At 44.5% G+C, this 17,032-nt stretch overlaps 1 protein-coding gene across 2 annotated transcripts in view; it reads left to right on the top strand.

The window, feature by feature from the left end:
- Positions 1 to 17,032, top strand: part of galnt1 (UDP-N-acetyl-alpha-D-galactosamine:polypeptide N-acetylgalactosaminyltransferase 1) — a 70,015-nt gene that overhangs the window by 17,480 nt on the left and 35,503 nt on the right. Inside the window, exons 3-4 of one of the 2 annotated variants that reach the window (XM_084053479.1) lie at positions 15,991 to 16,113; positions 16,628 to 16,717. In XM_084053479.1, the coding sequence (XP_083909605.1) occupies positions 16,710 to 16,717 (8 nt within the window). In that variant the 5' untranslated portion in view covers positions 15,991 to 16,113; positions 16,628 to 16,709. The remainder of the gene's footprint in view (positions 1 to 15,990; positions 16,114 to 16,627; positions 16,718 to 17,032) is intronic. The other variant, XM_084053480.1, reaches the window with a different exon arrangement.

Below are 17,032 nucleotides of genomic sequence, written 5' to 3'. Positions count from 1 at the left end.
GTGTGTGTGTGTGTGTGTGTGTGTGTGTGTGTGTGTGTGTGTTTGTGTGCGTAAGAAAATTGGCTTGAGTTGTTCTACCCCGGTCACTCTGATAGCCATATCTACACTCACTGCCGGCCAATGGACTTGTAGAACAACAGGCCCATTGTGTGTCTGAGTGTCTGTGCATGTGTGTGTGCTAAGCTGTCAGAAATTACTTTTCAATGTCAGGCTGACACACTGACAGTGTGTGTGTGTGTGTGTGTGTGTGTGTGTGTGTGTGTGTGTGTGTGAGACACATGATACATGATAATCATTTCCATGTTGATTTTCAAACCTTTAAATAAATAGCGGAAATAGCCGATCTACAAGCTTAAAATGTTTTTATTTTTTTTAAGTATAAAGTTATTAAATATGTAAGTTATTTGTCAAATCTGCCCTGTGCAACTTTCGTTTCGACAGCCTGCCTAAAAGCCACACAGAAATGTATTTTCTATTCATAATGTTCTACTGTTCCAATGACAGTTCAATTGTTAATCGCAATTATTTGAGCGATAACTAAGTACAATGTCATAATCGTGACAGCCCTGTGTGTGTGTGTGTGTGTGTGTGTGTGTGTGTGTGTGTGTGTGTGTGTGTGTGTGTGTGTGTGTGTGTGTGTGTGCGTGTGCGTGTCTGTGGTGTATGGTGAGTGTGTGTGTGTGTGTGTGTGTGTGTGTGTGTGTGGGTGTGTGGGTGTGTGGGATGTGCTGCAGTGTAATCTGCCAGAGGCTGAGATGTGGGTCAGTGACCATGGCTCTGTGGGGAGAGGACTGGAGGACAGACAGCAGGGGGGGACTGTGTGTCTGTACTCGCTGTAGGAGGACTGAGCAGAAGAAGAATGTCACAGGACAAAGCAAGGTGATGCTTCAAGTTCAGATGAACGTGTAACTGCACATTCACATAGCCTGAAACCCAAATGCTTGGCCATGTTTTGGCCGAGGACTTAGGTTGACCCCAATATTTCACGCTGTAGGTTCAAGGTTGGGATAATTCCAAATATTTTACACAGTCATTCTTCAGATGTTCTTGTGGACAATCATTGTTGATTGTCTGAACTCTGAATGGGGCCAAATTTGAAAGATGTTGAGAGATAAGTCACACATTTCTTCCTGCAGTTACTGAACTATAATTATCACTCAATGCTTCTGACTCATAACTGAAAGCTCAATAGACTTTATTTAGTGTGATTAGTGTGTGTGTGTGTGTGTGTGTGTGTGTGTGTGTGTGTGTGTGTGTGTGTGTGTGTGTGTGTGTGTGTGTGTGTGTGTGTGTGTGTGTGTGTACGTGCGCGTGTGACTGTGTGTGTTATACGCATATGTTGGGGATATTGAGCTCATAGCATTGTGCGAGGAGCTGTTAAATGAGATATTGATATCGCTTTGGCTTGTTGGGAGTGTGCGTTTGTGTGTGTGTATGCCTGTGTGCATACTTGTGTGTATGTGTACACGCTGATGCATATGTATGCATCTATTGTATTTGAGAGTTCTGCCCAGTGATCGATTATTAACTGTACCTTTCCTAGAAGACAAGGCTATTAAGTGTCCCTTTAAAAAAGATGGTCTCATATCTCATTGCGGGAATCAGGGCTGGAAACCAACTTTTTAGTCATTGTCCGCAAACCATCCCCAATTCTATTTTTAACAATTCCGAACCATAGTCGTGTATGTCTGTATGCACTGTATATACATACGTACATACATTATATACAGTATATACTTTAGGAAAGAGACAGAGAGAGAGGGGATATTTTGATAACTCAAGAAAGCTAAAGATGATGTAATGATATAATGATCTATTATGAGGAACCAATGCAAATCAAATAAACAAAATCTAGCTAAAATCTTGCTAGCCTATTCTTCCCACCATTGTCAAGCCACTTTAAACTTGGACTTCTGGTTGGTGGGCTTCAAAACTACGGAAAGTCAGATTTCTTATGTTAGTTTAGTTGTCGTGGTGAAGGTGGGAAGAAAACGGAAGAGTGGCTGGAATAAAAACAAGATTTGGGCTAAACTATTCATTTTTACAATGTGAAAACCATGTGTTTGTAAACATACACAATCTACAGTACACACTGTGGAAGTGCTTTTATTTTAGACCGACGTTGCAGTAGTAGTGAGTCTATCTACAGGTACGTATCTCATTCTGACTACGATATCGGGACAGAACTCTACTATACTACTATAAAGGACTAGCCTGTGTGTCAGCAACTCAGCATACACCGTGCCTGCGTGGGGAAGCAGGGCTATGAACCAACCTTAACCCTTTAAGACCTGAGACTGATTCAACAAATAAATGCATTCTAAATCACTTAGTTCTCACACTTTAAAGATTTTTTTTAAATGTTCCAAAAATAGCAGATGTACAAGCTTGCAGCGCGGCACAAAGTGACGCGCTGTGAGCTTGGATGTCTGCTATTTTTGAATAGTCAACGCAAAAATCTAAAATGACACAGATTCTTTCTCGGTTTTAATGGGTTTAATATACAGACTGTATTGTATTGTGTGTTTTGACTAACCTAGCCTTAACAGCTGTTTTTAATTGTCAGCATTCATGGCAGAGAGAGCAACTCGCATTCAAAGTCATTGCTGATTTGTTTTTCGTTTAATCGTCCCAGGACGGCCACTGGCTGCTTTCTACCGTCTGAAATGGCGCATGAATGAGTCCAATAAACCAACCAAATAACAGGAGGCAGGAGGAAGCAGCACACTGGCAGATAGGTGGGCTACTTGATGCAGGCAGCTGACAATGACAGTCAGCGGCTAGTAGAGGACATCTTGATTAGTTGATAAGAGGGCCTTTATACTCTGTTGGCAGTGGGTGATAGGTTCACTGTCTGAGCTGAGGGAGGAGAAAATATTCTCTCACAAACTCCTTTTCCCTCGCGAAAAGAACAGCGCCTTTTTATGTGGGAGCCGTAAGATGATACACAGTACACAATCACACACACACACACACACACACACACACACACACACACACACACACACACACACACACACACACACACACACACACACACACACACACACACAAACGTGTGTGTGCAGTCTACTCTGTGCACTATGACTCAGCGTCGTTATGATACGAAGACTCAGTAGCCATCAGGTTGTGTGTGTGTGTGTGTGTGTGTGTGTGTGTGTGTGTGTGTGTGTGTGTGTGTGTGTGTGTGTGTGTGTGTGTGTGTGTGTGTGTGTGTGTGTGTGTGTGTGTGTGTGTGTGTGTGTTCTGGGGAAGTGTGCATGCTGTATGTGGAAAGCTGATTCTGTGGAGCCAGACACTGACTAGAAATAGAGCTACTAATGCCTGAATTATACCTGATCTATAAACCCACAACGTGTTGTGTTGTGTGCTTGTGGATCGGCTATGTCCGGCACAGGTGTACAACTAAAGGTGGGCTCACACACTACAAGATAATCGGGGTGATTTTGTGTCCGGAATTAGGGAAACCCTTCCCTAATTCCCTGGAACCCATCCTAGCCTGTTCAGGAGCTGTAGTGTGAGCAGTTATTAAACCTTAAACCTCCCGACTTGTTCACAGATGATCGGGCCGTCCTGATAGTTTTCACACATGTATATTTATTTTGGATGATTACATCACTCCTGTCCGAGTGGGACAGGAGTGGACAAACTTTTTCTTTCTTTTTCCTTTATTTATTCAGGGAAACCCATTGAGAGCAAGCTCTCTTTTTCAAGGACGCCCCGGTTAACAAACATTTGAATCACATTACAATGTCACAACTTTGACAATAAAGCAAAAAAGAAAAGCAGAAGCATAAAACAACCACAAGGAGACAGACTTTCAGTGAAAGAGAGGTTGTTTGACACTGTGACCTGGCTGTCAAAACCCCCTGTGATGTCATTGGACAGCGGAGGCTTGGCGATATGTGGCAAGAACATGACGTCTGTATAAGACCCATTCGTCCGCCGCCTCCGCAAGTTTAACAAACAGGCTCTATTGTTTACAACTTCACATCTGGTTCCACATGTGATCACAGCATCGATGTGCTGCATTTGTGTTGCTCCAGCAAACCCGATGATCAATCCTGTAGTGTGTGATGGCCCATTATTAAAACATGTGTATAGTGTGCACTCTTATAAGATTATCCTGTAGTGTGTGATGCTACAAGATTTCCAAAACTCCTGTCCTATAGTCCGAGCCCAGCTTAAGTATAAATCACCCTTAAGCCTGATGTAGTGACCAGCTAAGCTGGTCTGCTGGGTATTTATTAAAAGGGAGAGGGGCACTGCAGTCCGTTCCATCAGTGTGTACACAGTAAAATCCTCAGTGATGATTACCTCCGCTGTTCCGTTTTAAGGAGAGTTCACTTGCTAAACGTTCATTTATTTGAATTAGGCTAGTAGGCTACTAAATTGTTGATGATTTATGAAAGCATTAAATAAATCGCACAGAAGGTCAAGCAGGCTGTGGCAAATTTAGCAAGAAAGATTTTGACCAACTCAATTGAATGTGTGAGGATGTCTGGTGAAGTCAGGTGGAGTGAGGGAGACCGACAGGCAATGGGACGAGTAATGTGTGCTCTGACAGGAGATGAAACCCAGATCACCAATTCATGTATTAATTATAGATACATTCATAGCATAGATAGTGGCTGCAGCAACGATATTATCGCCTATTTGACACCTCCCAATATCCACCTAAACCCACCATAGTGGCATACATCCCCTAAGGTCCTGCTGATAGGAAAATGTACGGCGTGTGGCACTTTGCAGGTGTTCATTTTGATCCCCACTGGCACACAGTCTATCTGAATAATCAGTTATTGACTAATATACAACCCACTGATTATGCAGCTATGAAAAAATGTGAGCTATGCACATCTCTCGATTTTTCTGTGTACGGGGGAGAAGACCTGGCTCTGTCATATGACGTATATTGAATTCTTCTTTAATCTGAGTTTCCAGAAGCTCTTCAACACATACACACACACACACACACACACACACACACACACACACACACACACACACACACACACACACACACACACACACACACACACACACACACACACACACACACACACACACACACACAAAACACTAATCACACACACTGCATAAAGTCTATGAAGCTCTCAGTTATGTGTCAAAACACATCAACACATCTCTTAATTCTTTTACAACACAACCACACTGTTCAGCTCTGTTAGGAATCCTGTCACAGATTGCAGGAATGTTGCGGCTAAAGGCCGACAGCCGGGGCAGCGCTGTCGGTGCTTTAGGCCCCGACCCTGTTAACACAACTGCTGGCCAGGGGGAAACATGGAACCAGGCAGGAAGAGGATTGTGTGTCGCCAGATGTCACAGAGAGAAAGAGATAGAGAGAGAGAGAGAGGGGGGGGGGCGGTCTGTGTATGTAGTTAAAGATGTCTGTTCTTGCACTCAGGATGCAGTGGAGGAAAATTGCGTGTGTGTTTGTGTTGTCATCACTGTCATGCCAGTTACAGTGTCTAGTGGCCCGTCGTTCTGTTTCCCCTGCTCTCCCCTCTCTGTAAACAGGAAGCAGGAACTCTCTCCGTCTCTCTTTCTTTCTTCATCTTTTTCTTCCCATCTTGTCCTTGCCCCCCCCCCCCCCCCCCTCCCTCCCTCCTCTCCTGCCTGTCTCTCTCTGTGAGGGTCTACAGTAGATCTCGAAATGTGACAGTTGTGTCCCCGCCACCCAAAGCAGGAACTTATTATGAAAGGACTCACAGTAGACCGTCGCCCCTGTGTGTGTGTGTGTGTGTGTGTGTGTGTGTGTGTGTGTGTGTGTGTGTGTGTGTGTGTGTGTGTGTGTGTGTGTGTGTGTGTGTGTGTGTGTGTGTGTGTGTGTGTGTGTGTGTCTTTATGGGAGAACCAGTGTAGAAATGTCTTGCGAGGGACGCAGCAAGGTCCAGATCTACAAGCTCACAACATGCCGCAGTGCGAAGGGCTGTGAGCTTGTAGATCTGCTATTTTCGGTGCACAACACCTGCGAGCAACTAAGTATAAATTACGCCATACCTATTTTGTCCTCTCTATTCCTGGCATTCCTGTTGTTCCACTGCGGGCTTCCCCTGGAAAGCTGTCAAAACGCTGAGGAACGGCCTGCCGTGGGCTTTTGTTGTCTTTCCTATAGTCCTGATTTAGTACTGAGAACTTGGTGTGTGTGTGTGTGTGTGTGTGTGTGTGTGTGTGTGTGTGTGTGTGTGTGTGTGTGTGTGTGTGTGTGAATGTTCGTGGGTGCCTCAAAGCCTTCCTCTCCCACACAACACAGTGAAGGGGTTGGGTGGGCAGGGGGGTGATGTTGTAACAGCAGGAGATCCAGCCTTGCTGCATGGCATAGCCTGGAGTGAGTGAGGGGGAGGTGTGGTTGGCACACGGCTTTGGCTGTGCCCCCGTGTTTGTTGTCGCTGAGCGTAGGGGGGATACCGCCCTCTGTTGCGACATACGACACATGCAGACACACATAACACATACAGACAGACAGACAAGACAGCCTGCCTGGGATCCAAACACAAACAAGCACAGAGATGCAGACACACTCCCATACTCCCACAGGGCTCCTTTCTGTCTGTCTGTCTGTCTGTCTGTCTGTCTGTCTATCTCTATCTCTATCTCTATCTCTATCTCTATCTCTCTCTCTCTATCTCTCTCTCTCTCTCTATCTCTCTCTCTCTCTCTCTCTCTCTCTCTCTCTCTCTCTCTCTCTCTCTCTCTCTCTCTCTCTCTCTCTCTCTCTCTCTCTCTCTCTCTCTCTCTCTCTCTCTCTCTCTCTCTCCCCCTTCCTCTTCCTCTCTCTCTAACATGCTGCAGTGTTTCGGTCAGATGCTTCGTCATGGGGGTCACAGGGTGCTTCTGGTATTCTTTCGGAGAAGTGATTCAGCTGCCTTTGTTAGTGTTACCGTTACTGTAGCCTTAACCCCTGCTAGCCTGCTATATAGGAGGCAGCTCAAAGGGCTCAAAACTCTGTTGGAGTGAGCCATGTTTTTCCAAGGCACTGAAGCCTTCAAGCCTTCATTCTTTTGCCATACTGTGTGAGGTGTTTTCCATGCATGTCTGTCTAGTCATCTCTTCCTCTCTCTCCATCTGTCTATCTGTTGCTCCCTCTTCCCGTATCTCTTATCTCGCACCTCTTTTTCTTCATTCCACCACTCTCGCACTCAGGTCCAAAATGAACACCAACCAAGGGCCAAATGCGGGTTGTACCAATGCATTTTGGCATGTAAGTTTCATACGCCAAGTCGCCAACTGAAAATGTCTTGACACAAAACATCAGCCCTGGGGGCTCATAACATGGGCCACTTTTTTGCAATAAAATATCAGCATCGTTGGCTCAGTGCGAGTAAGATTTGTAACAAAATATCAGTCCTGGTGGCCCATAATACAGCCGACTTTATTGCAAATATCAGCATTGTTGGCGCGCCGTGAGTACAATTTGTAACAAAATATTGTCCGTGGTGGCCCATAACATGGGTGACATTTTTACTGTCAAATACCAGCATTGATGGCTCAATGCGAGTAAGATTTGTAACAAAATATCAGCCGCACAATTAAATGAACTTGGTGGTGCAATACTGTAGATCTCATGATCTCATCAACATACGGGTACCGGTCTGTTTGAGTGTTCCATAATCTGTCACTTGTCGGCACTTGCTGGTATATACTTTATCTTTATATACATAAACTTCTAGACATAGTTAATACTACATAGGATATTAAAAAAATCTCAATTTTAACGCTTCAATTGCTGGCTTTCTCTTTTCATGGTCGCAAAGATGAAATGCGACCCACTAGGCTTGTATGGGGTGACCGGATGGTTAGGACACATACCACATGGGTGCAGAATTCTATAGCATGTCTGCGGTTCGACTCCCGGACGGCTGGACCATTTGCCCACTTGTCCTCGCTCCCTCTCTTCACTGTGCCTGGCTGATTAATGGATGAAAATCAAAACCAAAAAAGCAACCTAGGTTGGCGTTAACATCATTTAATTTCTTAACCCATTTCTTAACCTGAGGCCAATTCTACAGATGCCTTCCAAACCAGTAGTTACTTCAAGATTTTTCTAAAAACGTTCAAAAATAGTAGATGTACAAGCTTGCAGCGCGGCACGAAATGACGCGCTGTGATCTTGTAGAGCTGCTATTTTTGAATAGCCAACGTTAAAATCTACAATGACACAGATGCTTTCCCGGTTTTAATGGGTTCATTTCTGACCCTCCCATTACAATCTGCTCCGACCATTTTGTTTTTATTCCCCACCATAATGGGTTATTATGCAGATTAAATGTACGCATGATATTTGATCCAAAATGCTTGTGTACAAGTTTGGCGGGTAGAATTGTTTATCTACCAGACAATCGACTGGTGAGCTAAAAAGTTAATTTTGGACCCTGCTCCTCCCCGGGTTTCTCCCCCTCGCTCCCCCTCGCCTCCCTCAGATTTATGACTGGAACTGTGCGTCACGTCACTTCAGACTAAATGGAAAGAGGCTGGCAAGGGAGATGAGACGAGGCAACTGGAAGAGTGTGTGGGGGGGGGGGGGACTGTGGGTACAGAGAGAGATGAGGTGGGGGTGGGGGTGGGGGTGGGGGGGTAACGAAGAGAAGCAGGAGGGATGTGGTGGTTGTTCAGCAGTCTTTTTTAACTGGATTGCCCTCCTGTGCTCCTTCTTGGCCGCACGGTCCCCAGCTCAAGAGAGGACGAGGTTAAGGAGCAGAGAAACAGGTGACATGGGGTCGAAAGCAGACATTACTGGTGCGTGTAGACTGAGCCATGTTGATGTCATGGGACAGCTGAATGACTGTGTGTGTGTGTGTGTGGGGGGGGGGGGGGGGGGGGGGGGGAATTGCCATGCTGACCTGCCCTCTCAACCTGCAAGTGGTTAAAGAGACACACAGCAAAAACCTCAGTGTTCATTTAACTCCAAGAGTGTACAGATGTAACCTTTGTACACTCTCAGAGTTACAAATGGCTAAATGACTCCTGCAGATTTGAATGTGCACACTGACAGCCAGTGGTGTAAAGTAACTAAGTACATTTACTCAAGTACTGTACTTAAGTAACATTTTGTTTTTTACTTTACTGGAGTATTTCCAATTTTCAGTACTTTTAGTTCTACTCCACTACATCTCAAAGGCAAATATTGTACTTTTACTCCACTACAATTATTTGAAAACTTTACTTTTACTTTTAACAGAGTATTTCTACATTGCCGTATTGGTACTACTACTTAGTACCCAAGTAAAATGTTTTTGTACTTTTTCTGACAGCACAGTAGTGCATGCGAGGGCAGCTTCACACACCCAACCCTGAACACATCACACACCAGTCCTCCGTTGGCCACCTCTTGGCAGACTTGGCTTTGTGTGAGTGTGTGTGTGTACTGTTGGGACTATGACAGCATCTATCCTGTGTGTGTGTGTGTGTGTGTGTGTGTGTGTGTGTGTGTGTGTGTGTGTGTGTGTGTGTGTGTGTGTGTGTGTGTGTGTGTGTGTGTGTGTGTGTGTGTGTGTGTGTGTGTGTGTGTGTGTGTGTGTGTGTGTGTACTGTTGGGACTATGACAGCATCTATCCTGTGGACGCAGGTGACCGTGCAACGTCATTCTCCCACTGCTTGGACACATGACACAAATGACTAAGTACCTGCAAGGCAAACTACAACAGAGCTGGTTTGATGTGATGTTGTCGTGTTGTTATGACAGTGTGTGTTGCGAAGGCTCCCCTTATACAGGAGCCTCCCCTAATATCAATATATGGATGATAAATGAAACGGCTATGCTCTAGGGTCGTCCTTATATGGCGAGTATAACCTGCTGCTATATAAGGTGGAGTCGATGCCGGATAAGTCAGTTCAGAGATATTTCAGTTCAGTGACTAATACGTGTAACTGACAAAGAAAGAGTTGATCCATTCAACCTACAGGTAACCGGCCTTACAAACCATTTACCCAACCATCTGACTCACTTACCAGCCTAGATTACTCGAGCTTCCACAAGACTCCCACGAGGGTACCGCTCTGACCGACGGAGCAGGGCAATCTGCTACCAGCTATCCACCCATACGAACAGTCCTTACTAAACTCGTTTGATACGAACAGTCCTTACAAACTAGTTAATCTCAACAGTGTGTGTGTGTGATATGATTGGTTGGGCAACCGTCGTCTCTATTTTTCAGAGATCGGCAGTTCTCATACGGTGGTTGTGGTGGAGCATCTATAATAAATGATGTACTTGGGCACAGTGGCACAGTCGCATCACAGCTACAAGGTCCTGGGTTCGATTCCCACCGGGGACGCTGTGGGTGCTGGGGGTGTGTTCTCTCCTCTGCGGCATCAGTGCCCATACCCTCGATGGGGTTGGCGAAAGGACTTTTCTGTGTGGAGTTTGCATGTTCTCCCCATGTCCCCTAGGGTAGGTACCCTCAAAAGAACACACAGTAAAGAACTCCTGGTCTCTATACTGCCTCCCCCTGGTCAGCCGGGGCGCCTGATGGAGGGGAAAGGAACTGGTTGGAATAACGTGTTCCTTCCACGCGCTACGTCCTACTGGGGAAACCCCCCCCCGTCAGGTGATAAGAAGCGGCTTGCTCACTACTCATGCATTGAAGGAAGCATGAGCTCAATTTGGGACTCTCCCCAGGCTGGCAGGGAGGGAGAGTAGCGCCCAGGATTACAAGCTTAGGCATTGGCACTGGGTGAAAAATAGGTTACAGAATCGTGGAATAAAAAATATAAATAAAAAAAACAAAGAAAATGATGTACTTGCATTGGATTTATGTGGCGTCTACCTTCAAGCTCTCCGTTGTTCCATTTCATTGCCAGAACCATGTAGGTGTGTTTCCACTTTCCTCTATGCTTTACGCCCAGTCCACACCAATGATTCACAATGCAGCTAGTTGCAGCTTGCAACCTACCTTTTGCAACCACTTGCAACAAAATCCCCATCTCCAACCTTTTCAGACCACTGCAATTGATCTCACTCATATGGACTTATAATGCAATAATGCATTGTAGTGTGATTAAGTCACTACAAGTGGTCATTATGTGTTTTAAGTTAAGGATGGTAATTACTTTATTAATTATAATACACTATGATCTTGCAACAAAAGAAATCTCTGTGAGCATCCAGCAATTATGAAATAATTATGATACTCGACCTTATAAGTCATTATAAAATGCTTTATAATGGGTTATGATTATTGTTATAAAGGATTATTATTATTTATAAGTTCTTATAACTAAATATACAGTCTTATAAGTAGATTATAATGCCTTAGAAGTACGTATATAATGTATTATAGACATGGGATCATGCATAGCAAGTGTTACCGACAAGTCTTGCTGGGTTTAAATAGTTGATGTGTGTGGGTGGTTGTAGCAGACTAGCAGTGGAATAGAATCTTGTGACTATGGTTAGTCATCTCTAGTTAAAGTAATATGTGGCAATATATTCATGATTCCATATCTAGTCATATTTAATGGCTTAGCTAGGAGGGCTATGAAGCAGAAAAGACCAGCCAATTATTTCTTCTCTACCTTCAAATAATTATTCTGTCACCCAAGTTCCCTGTTGTAATACATTATTTTCATTTTGTATTTTATTTTCCCATCAATAATATTGTTGAAGTTGTTGAAAGTTGAAGTTGTTCTTTGGCTATTCAAAAATAGCAGATATACAAGCTCTTGCCGCGCTATGAGCTTGTAGATCTGCTATTTTTGAAAAATCTTGAAAACATTTTTTTTAGATCTTTTTCAAAAAATTGTTAGGATTTAGAAAACATTTTTAAGAATCGCCTCAGATCTTAATGGGTTAAACGTCACATGTGACCACCCCCCTCAGTTTGGAAATCACCACTTAAAACAGCAATGTCTTAGATTCTGTACTAGTAACATAGTAACAAGCCTTTCTCTTTCAAATAGCATAGTATATGTGTATGTATGTGGGCTGTTATGTAGGCAGCCTTTGTCATAGCAGTTCAGTGTCAATGTTGATAGACTGATGCAGTGGGGGAGATGGTGCTTACTGCACTGATCGGCACTCGCACTACAGAGACGCCATTGTTTTCCCATGGAAAAAGTACTCACATTTTTTACTTAAGTAAAAGTATCAATGCTGCAATGTGGAAATGCTCTGTTACTTACAATTAAAAGTCCGGAATTCAAAATTTACTAGTAACTAAAGTTTTCAAATAATTGTAATGGAGTAAAAGTACAATATTTGCCTCTGAGATGTAGTGGAGTAGAAATAAAAGTACTGAAATTTGGAAATACTCCAGTAAAGTCTTTTTTTAAGTGAGTGGTGATATTTATGAGTTATTAATTGCATCATGCGTCTCGCTAGCCAATCACAGTACTGAGCAAAGGGTCTGAATACCAATCAGCCAATCACAGTACAGCGAAAGACACATTTTCACGACGGAAAGAAAAACTTTCACCACGGATGGGTCCCAAACCCACTTATAGGAGCGGCTACACCGCTCAAAAACGTAGTTACTTTACACCGCTGCTAACAATCAGCGACCATACTGTGTGTGTGTGTGTGTGTGTGTGTGTGTGTGTGTGTGTGTGTGTGTGTGTGTGTGTGTGTGTGTGTGTGTGTGTGTGTGTGTGTGTGTGTGTGTGTGTGTGTGTGTATGTACAGCATGTACATGCGTGTGTCTGTGCTCGTGTTTGAACTCCCTGTGAGAGCGTTTGATAGTAGGTGTTGGTATGTGGGCTAATGACAAGGAGTTGAGTTACCAGCAGCAGTGTATGTTCCTTGTATACAGTTTTGTTACAGAGGGATGTAGTGGCTGTGTTTGTTGGAAGGCTTCTCAAACATGGCTGGTCTGCTGGAGATAAGCCCAGTGATGGAAAACAGGTCTCTCTCTCTCGCTCTCTCTCTCCCCCTCGCCCCCCCCTCTCTCTCTCTCTCTCTCTTACTCTCTCCACCTTCAATTTCTCTCTGCCTCTCTCTCCCATGTTCTTTCTGCATGTCTGTCAGATGTGAGCTTATAGAACCCGCTGCTTCTATAGACTAAACCATGTAACAATCACGCAAAGGAAGCGGTGTTACGACAGAGAGCAGCAGAGAGAGAGAGAGAGACGCAGAGAGATGACATGCATCGCTGCATCACCACTGCCGTGTTGCTTGTATCTGGTGATTTATTTGTCAGTGTGGATCCGACGAGTATTTATAGAAGCTCTCGCTTGTCCTGCTTCCAAATTGGAGATAGAAGTGTGTGTGTGTGTGTGTGTGTGTGTGTGTGTGTGTGTGTGTGTGTGTGTGTGTGTGTGTGTGTGTGTGTGTGTGTGTGTGTGTGTGTGTGTGTGTGTGTGTGTGTGTGTGTGTGTGTGTGTGTGTGTGTGTGTGTGTGTGTGTGTGAGAGAGAGAGATAGAGAAAGCGGGACGATGAGTATCCCAGAAGGAGACAGACTGACACCTTTGGTGTCCAGGAACCATCATGTTACTGAGGAGCACCTGCACTGCAGCAGAGGCTGTACGCACATCCACCAACACGTGTGTGTGTGTGTGTGTGTGTGTGTGTGTGATGGCTCTGTTTCCAAACACCATGCCAGACACAAATGCGGCGTGCATGCATAAACACACACACAGACATATGCATACATACACGTGCACGTCGTGCACTCCGGCTGGCAATATAAAGCCCCAATGGGCCATAGTGATGTCTTGGCTCTAAGTAGGCCAAGGACCAGATTGAAGGGCACACAGGCACACAGGCACGCACACACATCGCACACACACACACGCGCGCACGTTCACGCTTACCAGCACGCACGCACGCACGCACGCACGCACGCACGCACGCACGCACGCACGCACGCACGCACACACACACACACACACACACACACACACACACACACACACACACACACACACACACACACACACACACACAGTCATATTCAGTCAATAATATGTTCAAGTCAAGTTCATTCTCTGTGGATTTATCAAAAATAGCACATTAATCCAGTGAAATGAGCATTTCTGAGATTCTGTCAGTGGGCTGTCCCTCCAATCTTTCCTCCTCTCTCTCTCTCTCTCTCTCTCTCTCTCTCTCTCTCTCTCTCTTTCTCTCTTTCTCTCTTGCTGCAAGGCATTGCATAGAGAGCCTTTGATGCTGCTTGACCTCTGTCTGTGGTAGGAGAAGGAGGTTGGATTGATGGAGGTTTTACATCAAAGATGGACATTGAGGCTGAGTGACGATGCACTAGTCACTAGTGATAGACCGCGGCAGAGCTTCCAACCTCTGCTTCTCTGAGGGACAGAAAACCACCATGCCATTTCCTCTCACAAAGGAAAGCGGTGGTGAGCGGTGGTGAAAAAATGTATGTGGCACTGTGCCTACTGACATGACTGTATGTGTGTGTGTGTGTGTGTGTGTGTGTGTGTGTGCGTGCATGCGTGCGTGCGTGCGTGCGTGCATGCGTGTGCGTGTGCGTGTGTGTGTGTGTGTGTGTGTGTGTGTGACAGTGTATGGAAGATGAGCGTTGTTCGTGCAGACAGGAAGTGTGTTCTAGGCATGCTGAGTATTATAGCTTCTCTCTGGTGTTCCGCTCCACTCGTCTATCAGGCACAGGGCATGACGTCATCCTGGGCAGCCGGTAGTCCCTGAGGTGCGTTCAGCGCAACCGCGGGGTGACAGTTCATTTCTGGGGCTGGTCCAGGGGACAAAAAAAAAAACCTGGAATGCATAAGATCTAGAAAAACCGACAGAGATAAAATGCCACATTTATTTACTTGATTACTTGATTCTCAGCTTATACTGTAGATATCAATCTTGAGGACAATTGTTTTGTTGTAGATTTGTTTTACTGTACATGTACAGTACACGCAACGGCTCTTCAGCTGTCCTTCTTGAACCCCAGCATGCCTATTCTCGGGGGAACATTCGTCAAAAAATAGCAGATCAACAAGCTCACGAATGCGCCACAACGCAAGGTTCAACTTGTAGATCTATTTTTGGAAAAAAAGTGGTAAAAGTACAGTTGCAACTCAGGTCGGTTTTTACTAAGAATCGAGGGTTGAAATGGTTAATGCTGTACCTCTCTCTGTATTAACCCATTAATACCGGGAAAGCATCTGTCATTTTAGATTTCAACCACTTTTACCATTATCTTATACTTTGGCTATTCAAAAATAGCAGATATACAGCAGATATAGCTCATAGCGCGGCACCGAGTGCCGCACTATGAGCTTGTCGTTTTTTTTTAAATCATGAAAAGTTTTGCAAATCTTATATTTTTTAAGTGAACATTTTTAACTGTCTGTGTAATCCTGGGCTACCTTCCCTCTGCCAACCTAGGGAGGCCAGGGCCGAGCTCATGCCTCCTTCAAATGCATGAGAGCCAACTGACCTTCTTGTCACCTGACAGGGGAGAGTTTCCCTGGTTGGACGTAGCGCGTGGAAGGAACACGTTATTCCAACCAGTTCCTTTCCCCTCCATCAGGCGCCCCGGCTGGCCAGGGGGAGGCAGTGTAGTGACCAGGATTACTGCATGTTTTTGTGAGGGTATCTACCCTAGGAGACACAGGGAGAACATGCAAACTCCACACAGAAGTGAACATTTTAACTAAAATCTTTGCTTCTCAGGATTCTACAAATGTCTTCTAAATCCTAACAGTTTTTAAAAAAAAACGTTTTCATGTCAAGGGCCCCCAAAATGATATGTATTTGGCCGCAGACCCCCATCTCAAAATATGTTGTTCCAGGTACCCCCCAGAATCAAAGATTTGAGTTACAAATGTTCGCTTTAAAAATGTGTTATATTCAAAGATTTGCAAAACATTTCACAACTTTTCAAAAATAGCAGATCTACAAGCTCATGGCGCGGCACTCGGTGCCGAGCCATGAGCTTGTATATCTGCTATTTTTGAATAGACAAAGAAATCTCAAATGACTCAGATGCGTTCCCGGATTGAATGGGTTAATGCTGTCCCTCTCTTTGAATTAATGCTGTCCCTCTTCCTGTGTCTTTCTTCAGGGAGCATGTCTGAGTGACAAGCGAGGAAGGAAGCGGGATCTCTGAAGCCCCCCCACCCCCCCCACCCCCCCCTCTGCTGGTGGAGTGCTTCTGGCCGGAGGCCCCTTTATCTCATCTGGACAGGTATGATGATGAACAAAGCCTCCCTGACTGTGCTGCTCTGTTAGTTACTGCAATGGTTCTCAAACCTTATCATTTCAAGGACTCCCAGTTATGCATGCATTATGTCACGGACCCCCAACCCCCATAACTCTAGAGAGTGTAGAAATGGAACCAAATGGTTCTTATTAACTACCAATCATTTTGCTGAGGAGCACCCCTGAACCACTTTGAGCCACTGAGTTACAGTGATGAGCCTTTAAAGGGTAGAGGTTTGGGTTGTGGAGTTACCTTGCCATGATGTAACTCCAAAGACGGACAAGAAATCAAAAATAATTGCTGCATTGATTAGAAATTGATAATTCTAACTATACTTCTCATTGATTTACATTGTATGGTGAAACAGCCCTCAAAGTCACTCTTTTAGCATGTAAACAAACGTAAACAAAGTTGATTCAGACAATATAGAACAAACCCAGTACTGTTTGTGTTTTTAATAAAAATGACAACTTCCTGTTGATTTTGCTATTTTCATTAGGAAGAAAACCCGGACTGGATCCGCGGATCCGGATCCGGAACTTCAAATAGTAAAATCAACAGGAAGTTGATATTTTGGCATCATGGCAAGGTAACTACACAACCCAAACCTTTACCAAAGTGGTCTTGCCCTTTAAGTATTCTGTAAATATTCTGATTTTATATAATATTTCTCTCTGGACTATGAAAAACTGTTGATTATACATTCAAGTATGACTTTTAAGAGTCTTAAAAGTCTATGTATGTAGTGTATAGCATGTTGTGAAAACCTATATTTTCAACAACTCTGAATGGATGGTCTTCGCAGATAAACAGAGCTATTGCCTGTGTGATGCGTTTTGCCTTCTCTGAACTGCTGGGAAGTTTATTCAAGCTGGTTTCCAGTATCTGTTGGCCAAGTAAAGCA

This window comes from Gymnoscopelus microlampas, assembly GCF_963454915.1.
Source record: "Gymnoscopelus microlampas genome assembly, chromosome: 3".
Taxonomy (NCBI): Eukaryota; Metazoa; Chordata; class Actinopteri; order Myctophiformes; family Myctophidae; genus Gymnoscopelus; species Gymnoscopelus microlampas.
This window is presented reverse-complemented; position numbering and strand designations above follow the sequence as displayed.